The 26489-nt window shown below is 46.4% G+C and overlaps 1 protein-coding gene across 1 annotated transcript in view; it reads left to right on the top strand.

Annotated features, from left to right (window-relative positions):
• Nucleotides 1-26489, top strand: part of CASP8AP2 (caspase 8 associated protein 2) — a 103851-nt gene that overhangs the window by 26109 nt on the left and 51253 nt on the right. The window contains exons 3-5 of the mRNA XM_030195174.1: nucleotides 2383-2483; nucleotides 11030-11104; nucleotides 12171-12286. Coding sequence (XP_030051034.1) covers nucleotides 2383-2483; nucleotides 11030-11104; nucleotides 12171-12286 — 292 coding nt within the window. The remainder of the gene's footprint in view (nucleotides 1-2382; nucleotides 2484-11029; nucleotides 11105-12170; nucleotides 12287-26489) is intronic.

Raw genomic sequence — 26489 nt, 5'->3', positions numbered from 1 at the left:
AAATAAATAAACAGAGAATCTGTAGCTGAGACTATTGGACAACCTGGCGGATGGCTTAAATTTTTATGAATTTTAGGGAGCAAGTAGAATATTTTTAATTCAAAAGTAGAGAAGGATTTGCATCAAATATCTGTTCAGATTAGAGTAGTCAAGGATATGGTTCTGTTATTGATGATACTTGGGATGTTTTTTTGAGAAATACAAAGGCATGTTAAATTTTGAAATTTTAAAATCCTAGTCACTTTTTCTGATCCTTGTTCTTCAGTGCTGAAAAGATTAGGTGAAAATGTTGCGCTGGCCCTTAGTGAGATTCTAAATAGATCATTGTTTGAGGGTTGGTTACCAGTCTGTTTTAAACATGTTGAAACCTCTTTAAAATAGATTTTTTTGTACCTTATGATGGTCACAAATTATTGACCAGTCTCTGTTTTACTTGCCTTGGCTAAGATATTAAATCTATTCTTGATCAACTAATTGAATATATGGACGAGCATGACTTAATCTGCATGAATATGAATTTTGTAAAAGGCATAGTATGGAGGCATTGTGTTCTGTATTTGATGTCTTTAGGATGGGCTTAGATAAAATTGTTTTATGTCTTTAGACATATCCTCTGCCTTTGATACAGTTAATCAGAGTATTTTGCTTGACAGCTTACACGAGTTAGGATACAAACCAATCATATTCCAATCTGTCAGGGTATACTATACAAGAATAGTTGGAAAGTTATTGAGCCCGATGTGTATGATATGCATACGAGGGTACCACAAGGATCAGTGCTATCAGCTATTCTTTTAGATTTTTATCTTCTTTTTGTTTGGTTTTGCAGGAGTTGAAGGTAGAGAATAGAATATATGCTGATAATTTTTTTTTCCTTTTGACAATTTTGTGCTGGGATGTGTTAGGCCGAAATCTTGTTTGAAGATTGGATGGCTGTGAATATATCAAAAACTGAGGTTATGACTGAAGAGTTTTTCAGGATAGGGGTTATGCTCCAGTTGAATTTTAAAATGTATCTATTCTAATAAAAGATCACATTTTGACTCTTGGTATTATAATCGATTTTCAATCGAATATGAAAGCACAGGTTTCAAGGATAGTTCAGGTGTGTTTTTATCAAGTTGAGTAAGATTAAACCAGTGTTACCTAAATTTGATTTTCATCTTGTAGTTCATACTCTAGTAAACGTAGAAACAGCCTGGTTTGCTTAGCCTCTTTAGCATTATGAATTGGAGGAAGAGCTTTATATTTAAATCTATTTTATTGACAATAAAATCAATACAAATATGCTGTAACATACCAAGAAAATATACCATAAGTACAGAAAATCAACAAACATTCCAATAATCGTCAATTGATTTTCTTCTTTATCCCCACTCATCCCAGTTCTTTCCCCTCCCCGCATATATGTTAAGTAGTATAAAAGGAACAAGGTGGAAACCACCCAGAATGAACCATCCTCTACACACAAACTCTATTCTTATTTAAACAAAAACCAACTCCTATCCCACCCAAACCGTTACTTCATCCCGAAACCATAATTGGGAGCGAGAACAACTACCCATTGTGAGAAGTATTAGGTACACTGTAGTCTGTCTACGACAACATATTGCCAAACTTAACAATTGTAAGGGGGTTGTCTTGACTCTTATAACATCCCCCGGTATATTTATCATAGATATCTGGGGAACCCTAGTGCCTTCCTTCCACCTATTCCGAGAATATAATCCCCATTGCCCTAACTATACCCACCCATCTTCCCGACTCCGTGCCCCTCCTATAAAGGAGAGAGAAGGGGGGAAAAAAAACTAAAAACCTTTGCGATAGTGATCAGGTCATACCCGATCCTCTTATTGCATATGTGATCCGCCCGCTAAAAGGAATTTAGTACTAAACTGCAGGCTCTATGAGGCAGGGACTGGAGATATTGATCCCATGTGCCCCAAAACATTTGCTTCCGTTTGTAGGTAGAGGAAGAGTTTTAAACTGTAAATTTTCTGAAGGATGATTCGAGCGAAGAGTGTTTACTTCCTTATCTTTCTGTTCCTAGAGAATATGTAAAGTTAGATGTGTTTGTTTTTGCTTTTGGAAAAACAATCTGAACGTGCATCTAGTCCTGACGTACGTACAGCTGCATAAAATATTTAAGTAGGATAGCCTTAAATTTTTAATTAAAGCAAAAAACTTAGAGGACTTGTTTTATGGTGTTGCTATTTATTTTTTCACTTGCAAAAAAAAAAAGTTAAAATCTGATAAGTTGGAAACAATATCAACATCGCAAAAGGACAGCCTCTTGTATATATAAGATTTAAACCACTTTATGGTACTATGATCGTCAAGAATAGAAAATACAGAAATTTTTTTTTGTGTATTTTGTTTTAGAAATTTCTTCCAAACCTGGTACACCGTCTAGAAACATTTTAGATCTCTATGAGGAAATCCTAACTGAAGAAGGGACTGCAAAAGAGGCATCTCATAATGATGTATGGCTTATCTTTTATTGTTTTTATTTATGTGAAATGTAGTCTAGTTGGTAAAGGTGGAACTTCTATGTATTGTGATTGCCAGTAGAATCAAAGAGGCCTTTTTACTAAAGCTTAGCGCACACTAACAGCTCGATGATCAGAAGCCCCACACTGTTCCAAACAGTGCTCCAAAATTAGCGCTGAAACAGTGTGGGGCAATAATGCCTGTGTGATCAGAGCTGATAGCATTCAAATTTAGGCACGCTATTAGTTCTGATCATAGGGGTACTTCTGATGGAGGATTGTGCCTCGGTATGCGCCCAAGACAAATCCTCCTGTAGAAGTTGTTTGACAGGTCCAGGCTGTCAAAAAAAACAAACAAAAAACCCAGACCTGTCAAACACTGATGTGGTCTGGAGGTCCAGTGGACCTCTGGCTCACCCAACCACTCCCCCAGACAGAGGCCTTAGTGGTCTAGTGCCCCCCTGAATCCTTGCAAGAGACCCGACCCCCACCCCTGCAAGAGACTTGTCCCCGACTTCCCCCTTGTACCTTTATATGAGAGAGTGAAGTCCCGCCCAGCACATCCCAGGATGCACTGGGCTAGACGCTGCCATTTTGGAGACTGCACTGGAAGGAGGAGGAAGTGCTACACCCTCCTCTATCATCCAAAGGTATGGGAGGGATTTGGGGAGCTCTAGACCACTAGGCTTTTCTGTCAGGGGGGTACGGGGGGGGGGGTCAGGGCTCTTGCGTAGGGACGTCGGGGTTTGGTCTTTTGCGGGGGGGGGGGGGGGGCTGTGGCTCTTCTGTTGGGGAGGGGCCTGCTGTCATGCAGATGCATGCTGGACAGGGCTCCCTAATGTTCTGTAAAACCCTAATGCCAGCTCTAAGCTGGCAATAGGGTTTACAGCTGTAGCAGCGCTCTAGTTTGGCACGCTACCCACTGAGCATTGGGGAGGAATACTGATGTCCCTGTTTAGCATGCATTTGCATGCTGTTAGCGTTCAGAGCCAGCATGCGCATTGTTACATGCGCTCGCCGGCTCTGATCCTTGGACGTAGGCCAACGCAGGCAGTAGTCTGACGCTAATGGCCTCTAGCGCCCAGGTTTGCTTTTGATCATCTGGGCCTAAATGATAAGAAGCCTATTTCATTCCAATGGGCTTATCAGTATTTAGCACGTGCTAAGTTTTAGTATAGGGCCCCCAAAGTAAATGAACATGTGATTGCAGAATAAGTTTGTTAGGTATCTTTCTGTACTATGTAGCATTTTGGCAGGAAAAGAGAGTATTTTTAAGCATAGAATCTTATTAGATGAGGTGCTCTGTGTGAGATCCCAGTACAGACATGGTAACTTTTTATCTTCAGTAACTTACAAGGCAACAAAAGAAGTATAGAACGTGATTTGAACCGAATAACAGTAGGCAGCTTCTAGTTCAGGAGTGTGCAAACTGTTTTGGCCTTGGGCCAATGTTGCATGTTCTCAGCCTAGTTAAGGGTTGCAAATACCATATGTCGTTAATAGATTTTAAATTTATGTAATACAGAGGGACATTTTCAATATGACGTTCAAATGGAAAATGTTTAGTCCATAATGGAAGAAAAAAACTAAATGTTTTCTGATGTTCGAAAATACATTAAAAAAAATATGTTTTGAAAGAGGACATACTGAAAAGTCATAAGCATATGGAGATAAACATTTCCACCAATCGAAAATACACTACACAAAACATGCAATGACGGTACCGGTCCCTGTCTTAAGAAAATGTCCGCAGGAACGGCAGGACATTCACTCCATGTGCAAAACTTTGCATGTATTTCTCTGCATGTGGAGTAACATTCCTCTTTGCACAGTTATTTCACTTCACAGGGAACCCAATTTCTTTGTGTAGCTCCTGGAAATCATGAAACAGCACGACCAACTGCATCCACCCAGTGTCTCCATGGAGATCAGAAAGGAGCAGCTTGGAAAGCTGAGTGTGAAGCATTGCCCCTCTAGGATCATAGCACCACTCATGTGCAAGCACATGAAAAGCAGAAAATTCTTACTGATCGGAGACTCCATTATCAGAGAAATTAACTTAGGAACACAGTTCAGGGGTTCCAACCTAGTGAAATGTCTTCCAGGATCTTCAGCTATAAGATATACAGACCAAATACTGAAAGTGATCTGGGAAGAGAGCAAGGCTTCAAACGCTGATGTTGTAATTCACCTGGGGACAAATGACCTGGCCAACAATAGCAAGTTTACAGCACAGAGCATTCCAGAAGCTTGGGGAGGGACTGAAATCTTTGTTCTCCGAGGACAAGCAGGCTGCTTGTTCTCACGACTGGGTGACGTCCGCGGCAGCCCCCACCAACCGGAAAGAAGCTTCGCGGGACGGTCGGCACGCAGGGCACGCCCACCGCGCATGCGCGGCCGTCTTCCCGCCCGTGCGCGACCGCTCCCGCCAGTTCCTTTTTTTCCGCGACTGGAGAGAGTTGTGCTTCTGCCACTCTCTCTGTTTCAGCCGCCGGATTTTTCGACCGCGTTTACGCGGATCGTCGCTTCGCTTCGGATTACCGTTCGGTTTTCCCTTTTTTTCTTGTTTGTTAAAAAAAAAAAAGAAAATCTCTGCGCGTGTGGAGCACGCGCTCCCCTTTTCCCTCGCTTCCAGCGGGGACGCCACGTTGCGGCCTAGTGGTCGCTCGGTCGTTTATCTTTTCATGGTGTGATTTTAGCCACCATTGACGACTTTGACTTCGCCGACGCGATTTTTCCGTCGATGTCCTCGAAGGTCCCGAGTGGATTTAAAAAGTGTGGTCGCTGCGGCCGGCCGATCTCGCAGACCGACACCCACGCTTGGTGCCTCCAGTGCCTCGGGCCGGAGCACAATCTCAAGTCGTGTGCTCTGTGTCTCGGTCTCCGGAAACGGACTCAGGTTGCGAGGCAAGTTCTGCGGGACCGTCTTTTTGGAACTTGCGCCGGCCCCTCGACGTCGACCTCGACGGCATCGGTATCGAAGGCCGGTTCTTCGGTACCGGTATCGATGCCCGAGACATCAGCACCGATGGCAGCGACCCCAGGAGAACAGGTCCCGTTGGCCCGCCGGTCCGCCGGTGAGAGTGGGGTTGAGAGGCCGCGTGGGCAGTCGGCCCCGGTCACTCCCTCAGCTCGTGAGCCACGGGACCGACCCCTGTCTGACCCGGTGCCTCGAGACCGAGGGGGATCGACCTCCTCCTCCTCCATGCCCTCCGGCGCCGGTGACGTGCATCGAAAAAAGGATAAGAAGCGTCGTCACCGGACGCCCTCGGTGCATCCCGAAGAGGAGTCGACGCCGAAGCGTCATCGTCGAGAGGAGAGGTCTCCGTCGGTTGTGGAGGTACCGACGCGTCGGGGTTCCGGCACCTCGGTGCCGTCTCCTGGCTCCCAGCAGCTTCCGGCACCGACACCCTTACCGGCCCCACCGCCTTTCCCGGCAGCGGGCCTGGACGAGTGCCTCAGAGCCATCCTTCCGGGGATCCTGGAAGGGCTGATGCGCCAGGCTGTGCCGGCGCCGGGGGTGCTTGCGCCCTCGGCGCCGATGACTGTGGCGCCGGCGAGCTCTAGCCCGGCGCCGGGGCTGTCGACACCGCCGCCGCTTGCGGTGCCGGTCTCGACTGCCACGCAGGTGGAGTCCCCGTCGACGTCGATGGAGGGAGCTCCGTCCCCGCCGGCGCGGGAGTCCACCGCTCGACGACACCGAGACCTCGGTGCCTCGACGTCGAGCCGGGCCCGGTACAGGACTCAGCTACATGAGCTAATGTCCGATACCGAGGATGAGGACTCGTGGGGGGAAGAGGAGGACCCTAGATATTTCTCCTCAGAGGAGTCTACGGGCCTTCCCTCGGACCCCACGCCTTCACCGGAGAGGAAGCTCTCACCTCCTGAGAGTCTCTCCTTTGCCTCCTTTGTGCGGGATATGTCTATCAGCATTCCCTTCCCCGTGGTCTCTGTGAAAGAGCCGAGGGCCGAGATGCTCGAGGTCCTCGACTATCCATCACCACCTAGAGAGTCCTCCACGGTGCCGCTGCACAATGTCCTGAAGGAGACGCTGCTCCGGAACTGGGTGCGACCATTAACTAACCCCACCATTCCCAAGAAAGCAGAGTCCCAGTACAGGATCCACTCTGACCCAGAGCTCATGCGGCCCCAATTGCCCCATGACTCAGCGGTCGTGGATTCTGCTCTCAAGAGGGCACGGAGTTCGAGGGATACCGCCTCGGCGCCCCCGGGGCGGGAGTCTCGCACTCTGGACTCGTTTGGGAGGAAGGCCTACCAATCCTCCATGCTCGTGACCCGCATCCAGTCATACCTGCTCTATATGAGCATTCACATGCGGACCTATGTGCAACAACTGGCGGACCTGGTCGAGAAGCTCCCGCCGGAGCAGTCCAGGCCTTATCAGGAGGTGGTCAGGCAGCTGAAGGCGTGCAGAAAGTTCCTGTCCAGGGGTATTTTGACACCTGTGACGTGGCATCTCGTGCTGCGGCCCAAGGTATAGTGATGCGCAGGCTCTCATGGCTGCGTGCCTCTGACCTGGACAACCGCACCCAGCAGAGACTGGCTGACGTCCCTTGCCGGGGGGATAACATTTTTGGTGAGAAGGTCGAGCAGATGGTGGACCAACTGCATCAGCGGGAAACCGCTCTCGACAAGCTCTCCCACCGGGCGCCTTCAGCATCCACCTCAGCAGGTGGACGTTTTTCCCGGGCCCGGCAGGCTGCACCCTATTCTTTTGCAAAGCGTAGGTACAACCAGCCGGCCCGAAGGCCTCGTCAGGCACAGGGACAGCCCCAGCGCGCTCGTTCCCGTCAACAGCGTGCGCCTAAGCAGCCCCCTGCGCCTCCACAGCAAAAGCCAGGGACGGGCTTTTGACTGGATCCACGGGAACATAGCCGCCCTCAAAGTGTCCGTACCGGACGATCTGCCGGTCGGGGGGAGGTTAAAATTTTTTCACCAAAGGTGGCCTCTCATAACCTCCGACCAGTGGGTTTTCTCCAAATAGTGCGGTGCGGATACGCCCTGAATTTGGCCTCCCTGCCTCCAAATTGTCCTCCGGGAGCTCAATCCTTCAGCTCCCATCACAAGCAGGTACTTGCAGAGGAACTCTCCGCCCTTCTCAGCGCCAATGCGGTCGAGCCCGTACCACCCGGGCAGGAAGGGCAGGGATTCTATTCCAGGTACTTCCTTGTGGAAAAGAAAACAGGGGGGATGCGTCCCATCCTAGACCTGAGAGGCCTGAACAAATTCCTGGTCAAAGAAAAGTTCAGGATGCTTTCCTTGGGCACCCTTCTGCCAATGATTCAGAAAAACGATTGGCTATGTTCCCTGGATTTAAAGGATGCATATACTCACATCCCGATACTGCCAGCTCACAGACAGTATCTCAGATTCCGCCTGGGCGCACGGCACTTTCAGTATTGTGTGCTGCCCTTTGGGCTCGCCTCCGCCCCACGAGTGTTTACAAAGTGCCTCGTGGTGGTGGCGGCGTACCTACGCAGGCTGGGAGTGCACGTGTTCCCATATCTCGACGATTGGCTGGTCAAGAACACCTCGGAGGCAGGAGCCCTCCGGTCCATGCAGTGCACTATTCAACTTCTGGAGCTGCTGGGGTTTGTGATAAATTACCCAAAGTCCCATCTCCAGCCATCCCAGTCTCTGGAATTCATAGGAGCGCTGCTGAATACCCAGACGGCTCAGGCCTACCTTCCCGAAGCGCGGGCCACCAGTCTCCTGGCCCTGGCTTCGCAGACCAGAGCGTCTCAGCAGGTCACAGCTCGGCAGATGTTGAGACTTCTGGGTCATATGGCCTCCACAGTTCATGTGACTCCCATGGCTCGTCTTCACATGAGATCTGCTCAATGGACCCTAGCTTCCCAGTGGTTCCAAGCCACCGGGAATCTAGAAGATGTCATCCGCCTCTCCACCAGTTGCCGCACTTCACTGCTCTGGTGGACCATCCGGACCAATTTGACCCTGGGACGTCCATTCCAAATTCCGCAGCCTTCGAAAGTGCTGACGACGGATGCATCTCGCCTGGGGTGGGGAGCTCACGTCGATGGGCTTCACACCCAGGGTCTGTGGTCCCTCCAGGAAAAGGATCTACAGATCAACCTCCTGGAGCTCCGAGCGATCTGGAACGCACTGAAGGCTTTCAGAGATCGGCTGTCCCACCAAATTATCCAAATTCGGACAGACAATCAGGTTGCAATGTATTACGTCAACAAGCAGGGGGGCACCGGATCTCGCCCCCTGTGTCAGGAAGCCGTCGGGATGTGGCGTTGGGCGTGCCGGTTCGGCATGCTCCTCCAAGCCACATACCTGGCAGGCGTAAACAACAGTCTGGCCGACAGACTGAGCAGAGTCATGCAACCGCGAGAGTGGGGCACCCCCTCGGTGGATCTTTTCGCCTCTCAGACCAACCACAAGCTGCCTCTGTTCTGTTCCAGACTTCAGACACACGGCAGGCTAGCGTCAGATGCCTTTCTCCTTCATTGGGGGACCGGCCTCATGTATGCTTATCCTCCCATACCTTTGGTGGGGAAGACCTTACTGAAGCTCAAGCAAGACCGCGGCACCATGATTCTGATAGCGCCCTTTTGGCCCCGTCAGATCTGGTTCCCTCTTCTTCTGGAGTTGTCCTCAGAAGAACCGTGGAGATTGGAGTGTTTTCCGACTCTCATTTCGCAGAACGACGGAGCGTTGCTGCACCCCAACCTTCAATCCCTGGCTCTCACGGCCTGGATGTTGAGGGCGTAGACTTCGCTGCGTTGGGTCTGTCTGAGGGTGTCTCCCGGGTCTTGCTTGCCTCTAGGAAGGATTCCACTAAAAAGAGTTACTTTTTCAAGTGGAGGAGGTTTGTCGTTTGGTGTGAGAGCAAGGCCCTAGAACCTCGCTCTTGCCCTGCACAGAACCTGCTTGAATACCTTCTGCACTTATCAGAGTCTGGCCTCAAGACCAACTCAGTAAGGAATCACCTTAGTGCGATTAGTGCTTACCATTATCGTGTGGAAGGTAAAGCCATCTCTGGAGAGCCTTTAGTCGTTCGATTCATGAGAGGCTTGCTTTTGTCAAAGCCCCCTCTCAAGCCTCCTACTGTGTCATGGGATCTCAACGTCGTCCTCACCCAGCTGATGAAACCTCCTTTTGAGCCACTGAATACCTGCCATCTGAAGTACTTGACCTGGAAGGTCATTTTCTTGGTGGCAGTTACTTCAGCTCGTAGGGTCAGTGAGCTTCAAGCCCTAGTAGCTCATGCTCCATATACCAAATTTCATCACAACAGAGTAGTGCTCCGCACCCACCCAAAGTTCCTGCCGAAGGTGGTGTCGGAGTTCCATCTTAACCAGTCAATTGTCTTGCCAACATTCTTCCCCAGGCCGCATACCCGCCCTGCTGAACGTCAGTTGCACACATTGGACTGCAAGAGAGCATTGGCCTTCTATCTGGAGCGGACACAGCCCAACAGACAGTCCGCCCAATTGTTTATTTCTTTCGACCCTAACAGGCTAGGGGTCGCTGTCGGGAAACGCACCATCTCCAATTGGCTAGCAGATTGCATTTCCTTCACTTACGCCCAGGCTGGGCTGACTCTTGAGGGTCATGTCACGGCTCATAGTGTCAGAGCCATGGCAGCGTCGGTGGCCCACTTGAAGTCAGCCACTATTGAAGAGATCTGCAAGGCTGCGACGTGGTCATCTGTCCACACATTCACATCTCATTACTGCCTCCAGCAGGATACCCGACGCGACAGTCGGTTCGGGCAGTCGGTGCTGCAGAATCTGTTTGGGGTGTAAATCCAACTCCACCCTCCAGGACCCGAATTTATTCTGGTCAGGCTGCACTCTCAGTTAGTTGTTCTTCGTAGGTCAATTTCTGTTGTACCCTCGCCGTTGCGAGGTTTAATTGACCTGGGTTATTGTTTTGAGTGAGCCTGAGAGCTAGGGATACCCCAGTCGTGAGAACAAGCAGCCTGCTTGTCCTCGGAGAAAGGGTATGATACATACCTGTAGCAGTTGTTCTCCGAGGACAGCAGGCTGATTGTTCTCACCTACCCTCCCTCCTCCCCTTTGGAGTTGTGTGTTTCATCTTTTTGCTAGTCATTCAACTGGCGGGAGCGGTCGCGCACGGGCGGGAAGACGGCCGCGCATGCGCGGTGGGCGTGCCCTGCGTGCCGACCGTCCCGCGAAGCTTCTTTCCGGTTGGTGGGGGCTGCCGCGGACGTCACCCAGTCGTGAGAACAATCAGCCTGCTGTCCTCGGAGAACAACTGCTACAGGTATGTATCATACCCTTTTTGGACTGTGGCTTTTTCTGAAGTAATTCCTACGTTGGGGAAGGAAGAGGAAAGCCTACGCAAAACAGTGGAATTCATTAAGTGGCGTTCACATACTTTATTTCAGCTTCCCCCTCCATTTTGTTAGCATCTATAAAGTTTGAACAAATAATGAAGTAGCACAATGATTGTGTGTGTAACTGTGTCCACACTGGCATTGCTGTGTTTGTGATGGTCATATGTAATAATTCTCAAATATTTTACAGTTACAGCAAAAACTTGAGAAATGTCAGAAGCAGATCAAAGAGTTGATGAGGAAGATGACGGAAATGCAAACTCAGGTATTGTACAGCAAGGTCACAGCTGTCTGACAGGTCCTGGAAGTGAATTGATTGCTTATCCCTGAGAATTATCAATATAACAGTTGGTTTCCCCAAGCCCACATTAGTAATGGTTTATGAAATTTTTCTTCTAGGAACTTGTATGAACATTAAAAAAAAAAACCAACCCTCCCCCCCAACAACAGCAACAAAAAAAACCCCTCTGTTACATTATTACACTAACAAGTCTTACCATATCCTCCATCAATTAATTTTGGGGCACACTGCTGTGTGGCCTGAGCTTGTGTTGTCATGGGTCTTGGTGCCTTGTGAGTGTCAAAAGTTGGTCTTCATTAGAGGAGGGCGTCTAGGTCATGGGAAAGATACTTCTATCCAGTGAGTCCTTGAGTTGAATCCCCTTCTACTTAAAGCCCATGTTCAAGGAGTATCTCCTCAATGTTAGGCTATTTGGAAGAAGGTTATACGCTAGACCTGTGTTATGATGGCTTAACCTAAGCAATTTATGTGAATGCATAGAGAGGGTAAACTTTTTTTTTTTATTATAATTTGTTTTTCTGTACCAATGTTTAGCTTGTTTTAACAATAAATGTGGCTTCAATGTTAAATGGTATAAAGCAGCCCCTGACTTTCATCCATTCGCTGTAAAGGTTATGAACAAGAGAGATTACAAAAACTCAGTTTCTTTTGAGGTCATTTCTTATATCATTAAGGTTGAATGGAAAATGACATATCAAAATATCGTGGTGAAATAAGTTGAACTTGTTATTGAAAATTGCATTCCTATTAAAGTAGATGTAGCCTTCTAGAACATTCTAAGTTTGGTGCCTGAATATTGCTGCTAACATGTATACATTATACTTGTAACTGGTGCCACCCTCAGTATGCCCCAAACCTTGTCCCTTTGGATAAATAATTCTGGACATACACTGATTTGTATATCTAGAATTATGTTTAGTTACTCCCAATTTGTTTCAAGCACTTGCACAGAAAGTGGTGATCAATATTGACCTGAAAGAATGTGAATAAATATTTGGCTATACAAAAATGTATGTTTTATCCAATACAGAACTCAGGGCTGCAAAATGAAAACTTAGTCCTAAAGAAGAATATTTCAGCACTTATCAAAACCGCAAGAGTAGAAATCACTCGCAAAAGTGAAGAGATAAATCATCTTCACCAAAGGTATAATTATTATTTATCGTTTATTATACTTGCTATACCGCTTTGTTGCATGCAAATTGAAGTGGTTTACAATTAAAAAAAATTAAAAACAAGAAAAACAGAAAGGAATGCCATTTGTAAATAGAACAGAATTAACTAACTTTACCATCCAAACACTGTTTCACTCATACAAGAAACATAGCCAAAAAACAGTCATACAAAAAAAGTAATTAAAAAACAAAAAACCAGGAGGTGACTGTAGCTTTACCTTTTCTCATGGCTCTCAGTACACTCAAATTTTTTTTGAGCTCTGGAAGATAAATAACAGGGAATATTTGTATTTTGTTCAGTGAAAATTGATACAAAAGGAGCTGTACTCAAAGGAGGAGTGACCAGAGATTTTCCATTAACACCTTCATTTCACCCATATAGATATGGGCCCTTTATTACATGTAACTTGATAATTGCTAGAGAATGTAAATGGTGCGTGCAGTCTCAGTACTTCAGCTATTACAAACACTACTCTTCACCTTATCATCTACTATAATAAAACTCACCCTCAACATTCTGAGGACACTGACGTCAGTGAAGCCAAGCCCTGACTTCCTTCAAAAAGGTTTGAAGGTTCGTGGTGGTGAAGCCACCAAAATCGCTCCGGGCCCCGCCCTCGAGGGCGGAGCAATGGCAGAACAACGAAGGGGTTGGCAGGGAGGGAGGTGGGGGGTGGGTGGGAAATCGCTCCGGGCCCCGCCCTCGCGTCAAACGTCATGACGTTGGGGGCGGAGCAATGGCAGAACAACGAAGGGGTTGGCCAGGGAGGGGGGGGGGGGTGTTGGCGACGAAAACCTTGCTAGCGCCCATTTCATTTGCTCTGAAACGGGCCTCTTTTACTAGTATTATGATAAGTCTCATAAAAGTTTCTCAGATGCACAGTCGTTAGTGGTTAATGTGGACTTACGAAGTCTAGTATGTGACCCTTTTCATGGGTTGGAGAATTGATCACCTGTGTGAATCCTGGTGCTGTCATCATGTCCAGGAAGACAGCTGTGGTGGTTTCTGGGGTTTTGATGTGTAGATCTCCCATTGTCGCCATCCTAGGGTAATTCAGTGTCACTTGTGTAATCAGATCCAGTAGTTCTTGCACAGTTGATGTATTGTTACGAGGTGCTCGGTATACCATGAGCAGCCAGATTGGTTTCTCCTTTTCTAGCTGGGTCAAAAGAGATTCTGATTCATTTAGCTGGGGAGTGGCAATTCTGCTCAGTTTGATTATATCCTGAATCAGGACTGTTACCCCTCCACCTCATCTTCCTTGTCTTGGTTGATGTTGGATGTTGAAATTGTTGGACGTAGTTCAGCCAGTTGTAAACCTCTGTTTCCATCTAGCTAGGTTTCACTTATTGCTAAGATGTCAAGATGCTGTTCATGGATGACATCATGGGTCATTGAGGATTTCTTAGCAACTGATGTGGCATTTACCAGTACTATAGTTCTAAGAGGTGGTTTGGGGTCCTGGGGTTAGCTTTGATATGGCAGTGAGGTGATCTGTTAAGTACTGTTATGTAGGTGTTGGCCCTCTTGCACTTTTGTCTTCTCTTTGGTTGGTGGGATTACTTAAACAGATAATATTGGCATAGTACTCACACTGTCCATATATTCAGTGCTGCTTATGTGAACAGATAGTGGAAGTTGAATATACTTATTCATTTAAGCACTGACGCTCAACTTAACATGGTGGCTATGCTGGCCGAAAATCTGGGCCATTGTTTTTATTTTGCTTAGATAAATTTAAATTTTTACTGCTTTAAAATAAGGTATTAGATGGCCATCCTAATTTCAACAAACCTTGAATACTACAGAGAGTAATTAATGCTCAATTCAATAATGCATATGCTTTTATTCATCTTTCCTGAGACTCAGGAAAGTTCAGGGGGGCAGACTCAGGAAAGATGTCAGGAAGTATTTTTTCACGGAGAGGGTGGTGGATGCTTGGAATACCCTCCCGCGGGAGGTGGTGGAGATGAAAACGGTAACGAAATTCAAACATGCGTGGGATATGCATAAAGGAATCCTGTGCAGAAGGAATGGATCCTCAGAAGCTTAGCTGAAATTGGGTGGCGGAGCAGGTGGGGGGAAGAGGGGTTGGTGGTTGGGAGGCGAGGTTAGTGGAGGGCAGACTTATACTGTCTGTGCCAGAGCCGGTGATGGGAGGCGGGAAGTACTGCTGGGCAGACTTATACGGTCTGTGCCCTGAATAAGGTAGGTACAAATCAAGGTAAGGTATACACATATGTGTCTTGTTGGGCAGACTGGATGGACCGTGCAGGTCTTTTTCTGCCGTCATCTACTATGTTACTATGAATTCAAAAACACCAGAGAGAAAGGATGCCTAAAAATGTTTTGTAGCGCTATAGAGGATATGTCATCTACCTCTTACCTTCCTGGTAGTGTATGCTTTTCCCCTTTGGGCACAGAAATGTGATTGGGGGGGGGGGGGGGGCTCAGAGGGTGGAAGAAAAGCAAACTTTGAAGATTGTTTTAGATTGGTTACATGAAGTGCTAACATATATAGTCATATGAAGGTAGAACAGAAAATAGAATGGCATGAGATGCTGAAAGTATAAGCACAGACTAAAAGCTTTCATATTAAAGCATTAGGTGTCAAAGTGTTACTATAAACACCAGGGTATACAGTGTAATGGGTTGTAAAAGATAGGTTTTAATTGAGGTCAAGGACCACTTAGATTCTGAGGTAAATTTAAGCAAAGTGATAAATACTCTTTCTATAAAATATTAGTGCAGTTTCCTGCAGACAACACAGGAAGAGAGACTGGACCTAAAAAAATTATGATTACAAAAAAAGCCTACTGACTGCAGCTCTGATGCTATAAACGACAGGCATAATTCTTGCTTCAAAAGAAGGACATAACTCATGTATGGAACAGAAATCACAAATAAAATCAACCGTAGGTTCCAAATAATGAATTCATGGGCGGATGCATTCCAATTGAAACTTAGTGAGGAAAAGACACAATGCCTTGTCCTTTCATCGCATTACAATAGAACTAATTATGCTAACATAAATATACCAAATCACACTCTTCCCGTGGCAGACACCTTGAAACTCTTAGGAGTCACAATTGATTGTAACCTTACATTAGATAGTCATGCGAAAAATTTGCACCTTAGCTCACAAATTTGGGGCTCATTTTCAAAGCACTTAGCCTTCCAAAGTTGTGGCCTAGTGGTTAGGGTGGTGGACTTTGGTCCTGGGGAACTGAGGAACTGAGTTCGATTCCCACTTCAGGCGCAGGCAGCTCCTTGTGACTCTGAGCAAGTCACTTAACCCTCCATTGCCCCATGTAAGCCGCATTGAGCCTGCCATGAGTGGGAAAGCGCGGGGTACAAAATGAAACAAAAAAAAAAAAAGGCTAAGTGCTTTGAAAATATGCCTAAAATCATCCACGGAGAGGCCCTGACTTAAACGTCAGACCTAATAGACCTACCAGCAAGAAATACTAAAAGTTCTTCACATGCTTTCTTAAATCTCCATTACCCTAATTGTAAAGGACTCAAATACAAATCATTATATGCATCCAGCTTCTCCTACATCTGCGCGCAACGTTGGAATGCACTGCCGAATACCTTGAAAACAACACACGACCTAGCAACTTTCCGGAGGTCACTGAAAACGAACTTATTCAACAAGACCTATAATATGAATTCTTCATAAAAGACTCATTTCACATTTGTATTAGAACAATCAACACTGAATTCCTTAAATTGGTTACTTTAATCATATTGTCATTTTACTCTTTGCATATTTGTAATGTATTAATCATTTCTTCATTTCTAATTTTCATGATATCCTATGTACCTTAACTGAAATAATACTTTGTTCTTCTTATTTCGCTAATGACGATTGTCATGGCGGCATAATGTAAGCCACATTGAGCCTGCAAAGAGGTGGGAAAATGGGGGATAAAAATGCAGCAAATCTCTCTATATAAAAGGCACCACCAACGTTCTATGAAGCCTCCAGCCGGAAGTGTGAAGGGGGAGAGATATCCGGTTTCCCCATGAGTGTCTGCCCCGCCCTCTCTGTAACACAAACAAAGCACGAAATCAAATCGCTCTCTCTGTAACAGTGAAGGACTCAGAGGGGAGAGAGGGCAGAGGGCAGGGACACACACACTCCCACATGCACACAGAAGAAAACCTTGCTAGCCCCCGTTTCATTTGCATCAGAAATGGGGCTTTTTTACTAGTAAATAAATAACTGGTCACAACGCACATACTTTGACACAGTTAAAATAAAATAGTAAGTGATTGTATATAAAAACTTGTTTGCCTATGTGAGTGTGTGTATATATATGGTGTGTGTGTGTGTGTGTATATATATATATATATATATATATATATGACATACCCCACATTTTCCTGTACAATATCAAGTTCAGTGTGGCAAAAAAGAAGTCATTACAAAATATGAAACAAAATACATGAACTCGTATATATCAGTAAGGAAACAACTGTAAATATATAAAGAATTCAATAATAAAGCATAATGGGGAGAATGGAAAGGGGAGATTAGGCACCAGGATCAAGTGACAGAAACCTTTTGAAACGGAAAGATTAAAAAACTTAGGAAAAAACAAATAATCATGTTGGGATCTTATTTTTATCGGCAAGGAATTCCACCATTTAATACCTTGGTATGAAAAAGTAGCTGAATATGTAGATTTATAAACTATTTTCTTACGAGTAGGAAAATGAAGACACAGGTAGTCTCTTGCACCTAAGATTGAATTGCGAGAAGGCAAAGTAACAAGATCTGCCTTGTTGAAATTGTTCCTTTCTGTTTTTCTTCCACTTTGGGAGGATACACGTAGAAGTAAACAGGGTCTCTGTCTACCCTTCAGTGGCAATTGCATTGTTGGAAACAGGGTCTCTACAACTTCAGATCCATGGAGCTCTCTTAGATTAAGCACACCAGTCCTGGGATCAGGATTTTAGGACCAAGGTAAAGCTAAGAATCAATTGCCCAAGTGCCCTTCTGATACAACCCTCAAATAAAGGCAACATGCTCCACCTTCTACTCCTCAGCCCCTGTGTAAGAACAAAAATCACCATTCTACAGGTCATGCATAAAATAATAAACAGCTGTACTAGCATCTACTGGTTGGGGCACAGCATGGAATATTATGTAAAGGAAAATAAGCACACAGGTTTGATATCAGATAGTAAATTAATACATAAACCAATGAAGGTATGTGTCGAGCATTTCAAATCTGGTCAGGATATATTTTTGTACAGGCCCAGGTCTATTATATGAGACTAGTAAAAGAGGCCCGTTTCCAACAGAAAGGAAACGGGCGCTAGCAAGGTTCCAGGGCCCCCTCCCTCCCTCCCCCCCCTCTCTGTCTCTCTCCTCTGAGTTCCAGCCCCCCTCCCCTCCGAGTTCCATGCCCCCCTACCTGCCTCCCTCCCTGTTCTCCGAGTTCCAGGACCCCCTCCAGTTCCAGGACACCCCCCCCCCCCGTGCCTCCCTCCCTCTCTCTCTCCTCCGAGTTCCAGCCCCCCTACCTGCCTCTCTCCCTGTCCTCCGAGTTCCAGGACCCCCCTCCAGTTCCAGGACACCCTCCCCTCCCCCGTCCTCTGAATTCCATGCACCCCCCCCCCCCGTGCCTCCCTCCCTCTCTCTCTGTGGCCTCCAAGTGGAAGCAGGACGTGTGCGGCTGCCCCTCCCGTTCGTAAGTGCCGGCTGTTCTTTAAAACTTTTTACCTCGTGGTCTGCTGGCAACAGTGAAGTCGAGCAGGCACGGCATGGCGCTTCAGACTGCCTTCGCTTCTGTTTCAGCTCTGCCTCTGGTCCTGCCCCCATTTCCTGTTTGCGGAAGGGTGGGACCAGAGGCACAGCTGAAACAGAAGCGAAGGCAGTCTGAAGCGCCGTGCCGTGCCTGCTCGACTTCACTGTTGCTGGCGGACCAGGAGCGCTATATAAATGATAAGTAGATAGATAAGTAAAAAGTTTTAAAGAACAGCCGGCACGAAAGGGAGGGGCAGCCGCACACGTCCTGCTTCCACTCGGAGGCCAGAGGGAGGGAGGCGCTGGCGGTGGAACTCGGAGGAGAGGGGGGGGCGTGGAACTCGGACAGGAGTGGAAGGAGGGAGGAAGGTAGGGGAGCATGGAACTCGGGGCGGTGGAACTCGGAGGATAGGGGGGGGCGTGGAACTCGGACGGGAGTGGAGGGAGGGAGGGAGGTAGGGGGTCATGGAACTCAGAAGGGAGGTAGCTGGAACTCAGGGGGGCGATTCTGTACTCACCTCCTGTGGCTGGTGCTGGCTTCCCTTCCCTCTCACTTCCCATTGGTCCACCCTGTGACGCCATCCCCAGGGCGGACCATTGGGAAGTATGTTACGAACCCAGGCATCCAGACGGAGGTGCAAATTATTATATAGGATACCCCAGTCTGTAGGTGGCTACTGGTTGAATACTTGACTTTTATTTTTGCAACCCCAAAGCTGAGACTTTTCTCCACAGTCAACTAAAATATTTAAGGAACTGAGTCATGGAATCGGAGGTAGGGTATTATTATGGATTAAGAACTGGTTGAAAGATAGGAAGCAGAGAGTAGGATTGCGTGGCCAGTATTCTCAGTGGAGGAGGGTAGTTAGTGGGGTCCCGCAGGGGTCTGTGCTGGGTCCGTTGCTTTTTAATGTATTTATAAATGACCTAGAGATGGGAATAACTAGTGAGGTAATTAAATTCGCCGATGACACAAAATTATTCAGGGTCGTCAAGTCGCAGGAGGAATGTGAACGATTACAGGAGGACCTTGCGAGACTGGGAGATTGGGCGTGCAAGTGGCAGATGAAGTTCAATGTTGACAAGTGCAAAGTGATGCATGTGGGTAAGAGGAACCCGAATTATAGCTACGTCTTGCAAGGTTCCGCGTTAGGAGTTACGGATCAAGAAAGGGATCTGGGTGTCGTCGTCGATGATACGCTGAAACCTTCTGCTCAGTGTGCTGCTGCGGCTAGGAAAGCGAATAGAATGTTGGGTGTTATTAGGAAGGGTATGGAGTCCAGGTGTGCGGATGTTATAATGCCGTTGTATCGCTCCATGGTGCGACCGCACCTGGAGTATTGTGTTCAGTACTGGTCTCCGTATCTCAAAAAGATATAGTAGAATTGGAAAAGGTACAGCGAAGGGCGACGAAAATGATAGTGGGGATGGGACGACTTTCCTATGAAGAGAGGCTGAGAAGGCTAGGGCTTTTTAGCTTGGAGAAGAGACGGCTGAGGGGAGATATGATAGAAGTGTATAAAATAATGAGTGGAATGGATCGGGTGGATGTGAAGCGACTGTTCACGCTATCCAAAAATACTAGGACTAGAGGGCATGAGTTGAAGCTACAGTGTGGTAAATTTAAAACGAATCGGAGAAAATTTTTCTTCACCCAACGTGTAATTAGACTCTGGAATTCGTTGCCGGAGAACGTGGTACGGGCGGTTAGCTTGACGGAGTTTAAAAAGGGGTTAGATAGATTCCTAAAGGACAAGTCCATAGACCGCTATTAAATGGACTTGGAAAAATTCCGCATTTTTAGGTATAACTTGTCTGGAATGTTTTTACGTTTGGGGAGCGTGCCAGGTGCCCTTGACCTGGATTGGCCACTGTCGGTGACAGGATGCTGGGCTAGATGGACCTTTGGTCTTTCCCAGTATGGCACTACTTATGTACTTATGTAGGAGAGGTCTCACTATGCCAATCTAGATGCACATCTGCAAAAAAAACCTCTGTGAGCATTACTTATTTCTGAGGGCCCTTTTTTTTTGTTGTTGTTATATTTGTACCCCGCATTTTCCCACTCATGGCAGGCTCAATGCGGCTTACATATTATATATAGGTACTTATTTGTACCTGGGGCAATGGAGGGTTAAGTGACTTGCCCAGAGTCACAAGGAGCTGCCTGTGCCTGAAGTGGGAATCGAACTCAGTTCCTGAGTTCCCCAGGACCAGAGTCCACCACCCTAACCACTAGGCCTTTTCTCATCTGACTGACTTCTCCATTTAATTCAACCACCCTCCTTCCCCCATCAGTCACTGGGCATAGGCTAGGCAGTTACCTTTTATTTCTTAGGGGAATTTTTCTCCCCAGCACTCTGGGACCGATGAAGAAAGCTATGTGGTAGAACCCAAAATCTATGGCTGAGCGCACAGCTTCTACAGCAAAATTAACAAAAAAAAAAATACTTTGGTGATATACGTAATCAATGAGCAAGTAAACTACTGCCAGATTCCACATCTGGGGGTCAGCATGATCAGGTTTCCATGTGATTACCTGCAAGTTGGAGATGGCAGCGAGGAGACCAGAAGCGGCTACTGCAGCATAACTCTGACCAGTATTTGTGCATTAGACGCTTTACCTTACCTGCCAGTTTTTTGTATTTGTCCCTGAAGCATGAAGAGGGTGCGAGTCTGGAAGGCTATCTATTTGTTGTGGGTTGCATATTCATCCCACAGGGATGCCTGCTGGTGTCCTTTGGATTGTCCATTGGATTAGGTTTTACTACTTCAGATGTGTATAAGAGAGTATTTTTTTCATGTGTTGGGATAACAATGGGACGTTGGAGCTGTTGGGTTTGATTCTGCAGGGGCTGAGGGATTGGAGAGGTGGCGATGCTTACTTTTAGGCCTGAATTTGTGGGAGGCCTCACTTCAAATGAGAGGGAGGGGGGGTGGAGGGGAGAGGGATTTATGGCTGGGGGAGTTGATTTAGTTTCTTAAGGGGACAGTTTGGGGTTTTTGTGGGGAATACTTTGAGTTTAATGATCCTTCCTTGGCCTCTGCAACAGATGAATCCAGAAACTGGTGGGTTGTATCCATCTACCAGCAAGTGGAGATAGAAAATGCTGAACTGAAGGCAGTGATACTGGATGAGCAGCACCTCAGTCGGTCAGTATATCTCTGTCTCCAGCAGGTGGTAGACGGCTTCTCTCCAGTTCCTGGATTCTGTGGCTTTGCTTTGGGGGTGCTCCTGGGCTAGGCCTAGCCAGTTGAGCCAGGATGTGTTTTGCCAAAGGAGCCATCATTGGGGGCATACTTGGTGGTCTGGGTCCCTGCCTCACCCCAAAATTCCCTTCTCCCAGTTTTTTCTGACTTGGTTTTCTTGGCTGTGCTGTAGCCTTCCTCACAAAAAACAGCATTTCATTCGGTTTCCAAAAGTTCTGACAAACAGAAGTCCTTTGCCTGAGAGAGAGTTTCTTCTGGTGAGCTGGTTGAGCAGCAGGCTTCCTTCTGAAGACTCCACTGCTGCCGGAGAACCAGGCTATTGCTTGTCTCCTGTGGTGAGTGATTTTTTTTTCTTCTTTCTGCTCAGTTGGGGATTTTAGCAGTGTGGTATATGACAGCGGAGATGGTTAAATGCCCCTCCTGCTGTAGGAAGAGACGATCGGCAACAGGGTTTTGTAGTGTGGGATGCGTAGAAGGTTTAGTAGGGAACTGCGCTTCACTCTCTACCGATGTGGCGGTTTCTTGCGTGGAGGCGCCTGGCATGTGCACCATTTTGCCTGCTCCCGCTGATTCAGTCCCAGCCTTTCTACAGTTGGCAAATTCAGAGCACTCGCGTGCAGCACATATTCCTGAGGTGGGCTCTGGTGGGGATGTCGCTTTCATCCTCGGGATCCGTTCTGAGTGTGGTTGCAGGGGCTGGGCTCTCTGGAGACTTTTTCTCTCCAGACTTTGTGCAGCTTTTGCACCAGACCTATTTATTAAAGATGGCTCTTCCACAGTCACAGCCGGCTCAGGTGCCGGGGTCTCTGGGGGGGGGGGGGGGGTTCCTTTGGAGACCGGGTAGCTCTCGCAGCCTTCTGCTGAGGACCCCACGCAGAAATGGAGGCAGATGGCCTTCCTTTCTGAAGGCTGGTCATTGGGTCCCAATTTCCCCTGTCCCTTGCTTGCAGAGTTTTCTAGGGAGTCTTTACGGCCTTCTAGGCTAGTGGAGGAGGGTGAGCTCCTCCAGGAGGAACCAAATGACCCTACGGCTGTGTACATTTTTCATAGAAAGGTGTTGTCATCTCTCATTTCTAGTGCTTTGGAGGCGTTGAATATTTCTGATTTCGAGGTGCAGGCGGGCAGCCTCTACAGTAAATCTTAAGATGTCGAACATGAGGAAGCCGTCTAAGACTCAGGACTAATGTCAGGAAGTATTTTTTCACGGAGAAGGGTGGTGGATATGTGGAATGCCCTCCTGCGGGAGGTGGTGGAGATGAAAACGGTAATGTTCCAATCTCAGTATACCTTGCCTTTCCAAATCCTGAAATGTCCTGTTACCACTAACTGGTAGGAATATCATATTACCATGGATAGGCAAAAGGTCTGAATTTCCACAATCTGTGCCTCAATATCTAGTTAGTCTTTCCATATATCCTTCAACAGGCGTAGCAGGACACCACTCCTTATTGATTTTGGGACCATTTTCAAAGGCACCTGCAAGCGAGTTTATATGCCAGGCATCAAAGTATTCAGCCTCAATCTTTCTCGGGGTATAATCTTGTCTTCCCAGTAACCAATCTCCAAGGTGACGGAACAGCCATGCCTGATTGTACTTTTTAAATCTGGTACCCCCCCCCCCCCGCCAAATACATTAGTAGTGAAGTTTTGGGCTTGCGGCCTCACTAACAAAATTTGGATATCAATCTATTCTAGTGTTTGCAAATCTTTCTTCAGTAGTCTGAGAGGTAACATTTTGCAGGATATACAACCATTTCAGAAATCTATCGGAACATTTGAATCCAGCCAATCAGACGTATTGGCAACTTCATTCAACCTGCCAGTGTTTTAGCAATGGAGTCCATCAAATAGGATATATTTAATTGGTACAATGTTGATACTGTACCCCCAAGTAATTATGTTTCAACAATTTTTATTGATGTACACATCGTATCACAACCAGAATCAGGGGTCTACAACAATTCGCCCCAGATGCTTCCAACCTTACAAACAGTGATAACATCATTCATCAATCTTTTAAACATTTTCTCCCCTCCCTTCCTCCCAGTCCCCATGAATCTCCCAAATGAGCCCTGTACTCTTCTGGGCCCCATTGACGTCTCTCCCCTTCCCCTCCCCCCCTCCCCTCCCCCCCCCTTACTTCCCTCCAAAGGAGCATAATCTCCCCTCTACTTCAACAATGAGAGCCATAGGTACAAATATATAATCTTATATTTAACAGGTAAAATTCAAAAGCAGACTGCGTCCTCGCGGGCTTAACGTATCTATATATCCATTCCAAACTTGCATAAAGGCCTGTTTCTTTTTGGGGGATCCCCGCGTCTCTCTGGCCTCCCAGGTGGCTAGCAAATGAATTTGATTCCTCCATTGCCAGTAGGACGGGGGATCTGGAGAAACCCAGTGTTGTAGTATAGTTTTCTTGGCCACTAAACATACTTTTCGACACCAAGTCCTTATTCCCTTATCCAGCATCCGAAAACCTGAATGTGTATCTAAAATATAGTGGTCCCAGGATCCCTTTATTACCCTTCCCGCTATAGTAGACATATACGTCTGGATCCGACTCCAGAAAGCTCTGATCTTGACACAACCCCAAAATGCATGATACAATGTATGTACTGTAGTATTACACTTAACACATCTATCACTACTTCTGGGGTTTATATGTGCAAGTTGCTGTCTGGAGAAATAAGCTCTCATTACTCCTCGGTATCCACTTTCTCTCAACCTCTCATCTACCGTAAGGGCAGGAATACTTCTCAGAGTGGCTCTTACATCCCAATTCCCTAAATTCCCTCCAGAATCCTTTTCCCACATGTGCTTAATGGACTGAAAGTCCTTGGGTGTGGAAATTAATGTTAATGCCCTATGTATAGCCGACACTGTTACCCCAGTAATCTCCAATTTTTGGAAGAAATCTCTCACTTTCTCCTCCGTTTTCAACTGCAAAGCTGGCTGGTCCAAACTAAGAATGTAGTGCTTAATCTGAGCAAATGCAAACCTATCTCCCCAATGTGTACCTAGTCTGGTTTGTATCATTTCAAATTCTATCATCTTCCCTTCCCCATCCAACATGTGTTCTATCCTTGAAATCCCCTGGGCTTCCCATCTTAGAAATGCCACGTTTTCCCGTCCCGGATCGAAGTTCAAATTACCCCTTATAGATAATAATCCAGTGATTGTGGCCTTTCCCCCCATAAGTTTCATGAACCCTCTCCAAGTCTCTCTCAAAGGCTGTAATATCACACAGTGTTTAAGGTTTATCGGCAGGTTTCGCCGTTCTTGATGCAAAAGTGTTAAAGGGTCGTAGGGCGAGAAGTATTCTTGTTCAATCTCTAATGGGGTGTATTCACTTGTCTGATTCACCCAGTCTCCTATATGCCTCAGTAAACAGGCACAGTTGTAACTACGAAGGTCCGGTAAACCCAGTCCTCCATTTTGCCAGCCCCCCATCAAGAAATGCATTTTCAATCTGGGCTTTTTCTTTGCCCAGCAGAATTGGCTAAAAGCCCTGTTAACCTTCTTCAAGTCCTTCTGCAATAGACGGAGGGGTAGTGTTTGCATGGCGTAGAGCCATTTAGGAAAAATCATCATGCGAATTAAATTTATTCTGCCTCTCAAAGATATGGGTAATCCTGCCCAATTACCTAGATGTTTCTTCGTGTCCGTTAATAGGCTATTTATATTAAGCGAGTATAACTGTTTGGTGTCCATAGTCAATCTAATCCCTAGATATTTGAATGAGTCTTTCGCCCAACTCAGGGGAAATTCTCGTCTCCATCCCTTCTTTACTTCGTCTGAGGAGGCTAATGCCTCCGATTTTAGGAGGTTCAATCTAAAACCCGCATAGTCTCCATATTCTTCAAACGTTTCCATTAAATTAAGAAGGGAATCCTGGGGCTCCGTAATCATCACTAGTAGGTCGTCAGCAAAAGCTGCTACTTTAAATTGATGTTTACCAATGGGCATCCCTTTTATCAAAGGGTTTTCTATGATGGTACGGATCAAGGGGTCCAACGTCAGTACAAATAGTAAAGGAGATAATGGGCACCCCTGTCTGGTACCTCTTCTTATCGGGAACGACTCTGTCTCCAATCCATTGACTCGAATTGTAGCCCTCGGTTCATGATATAACGCTTTAATGGCTGAAGTGAACCGTCCCGTAATTCCGTATCTTTCTAACGTGGCAAAGAGAAACTCCCAATGCACTCTATCAAACGCTTTTTCTGCGTCAAAGCTGATAAGTAGTGCTGGTGTGTTATTTCTTTTTCTCATCTCCAATGCCCCTAATATTCGTCTTAGATTCTTTGCAGACGTCCTCCCTTTTACAAACCCTACTTGTGTCTCATGGATTAACTTTGGCAGCACTTTCGCTAACCGGTTTGCCATTATTTTTGCTAACAATTTCACCTCAACATTTAACAATGATATTGGTCTATATGATTCCGGAATCAGTGGGTCCCTACCAGGTTTTGGTATAACTGTAATTTGTGCCCTAGAAAGATTGAATGGCAAACGCTCTGTATCTATTATCTTATTAAAGTACTTAGCAAGCGTGGGAGTAATGCTCTCTCTCATAAGTTTATAAAACTCCATACGCATCCCGTCTGGTCCTGGAGCCTTCGACAATTTCCCTCTCGTTATTTCCAGCTCTACTTCCTCTTCTTGAATTGGACTATTCAACACTTCTCTCTCACTTTGCGTTATTTCTGGGAGTTGTAATGTATCTAAATAAAGAGAGCCCTGGAGGCCTTGGTCAACTGGCGTTTCATATAATTGTTCATAGAATCTGGCAAAGATTTCTCCTATCTGCTCATCTTGCCGTACCATCTGTCCCTGGTTATTTCTCATTTGTAGTATCTTCCTATTTTGTGACTTAGGCTTAGCCAAGCGAGCCATCATGCGACCTGATTTATTACCATATCTATGTAATTGGAATCTATAATAAGTTTGTGATTTAGCCGCTCTCTTATGCAGTAGTTCATTCAGGGCCACCTGCAGCTCCAGTAACTTAGTGCGTTGCTCAGGCTGATTTGTCTTCCCATATGACTGTCTTGCCCTACAAATCATAGAACTCAATCTTAGTATTTCTCTATTTCGGGCCTTTCGGACATGATGTGTGTGACTAATAATTTCTCCTCTAAGCACCGCCTTGGCGGCATCCCAGAACAGTAAAGAGTCAGTCTCGTGTTCCTTGTTAATGGT

This window comes from Microcaecilia unicolor, chromosome 3, assembly GCF_901765095.1.
Source record: "Microcaecilia unicolor chromosome 3, aMicUni1.1, whole genome shotgun sequence".
In the NCBI taxonomy this organism is placed as follows: Eukaryota; Metazoa; Chordata; class Amphibia; order Gymnophiona; family Siphonopidae; genus Microcaecilia; species Microcaecilia unicolor.
Note: the sequence above shows the minus strand (reverse complement) of the source record. Positions and strands in the feature narration are given on the sequence as shown.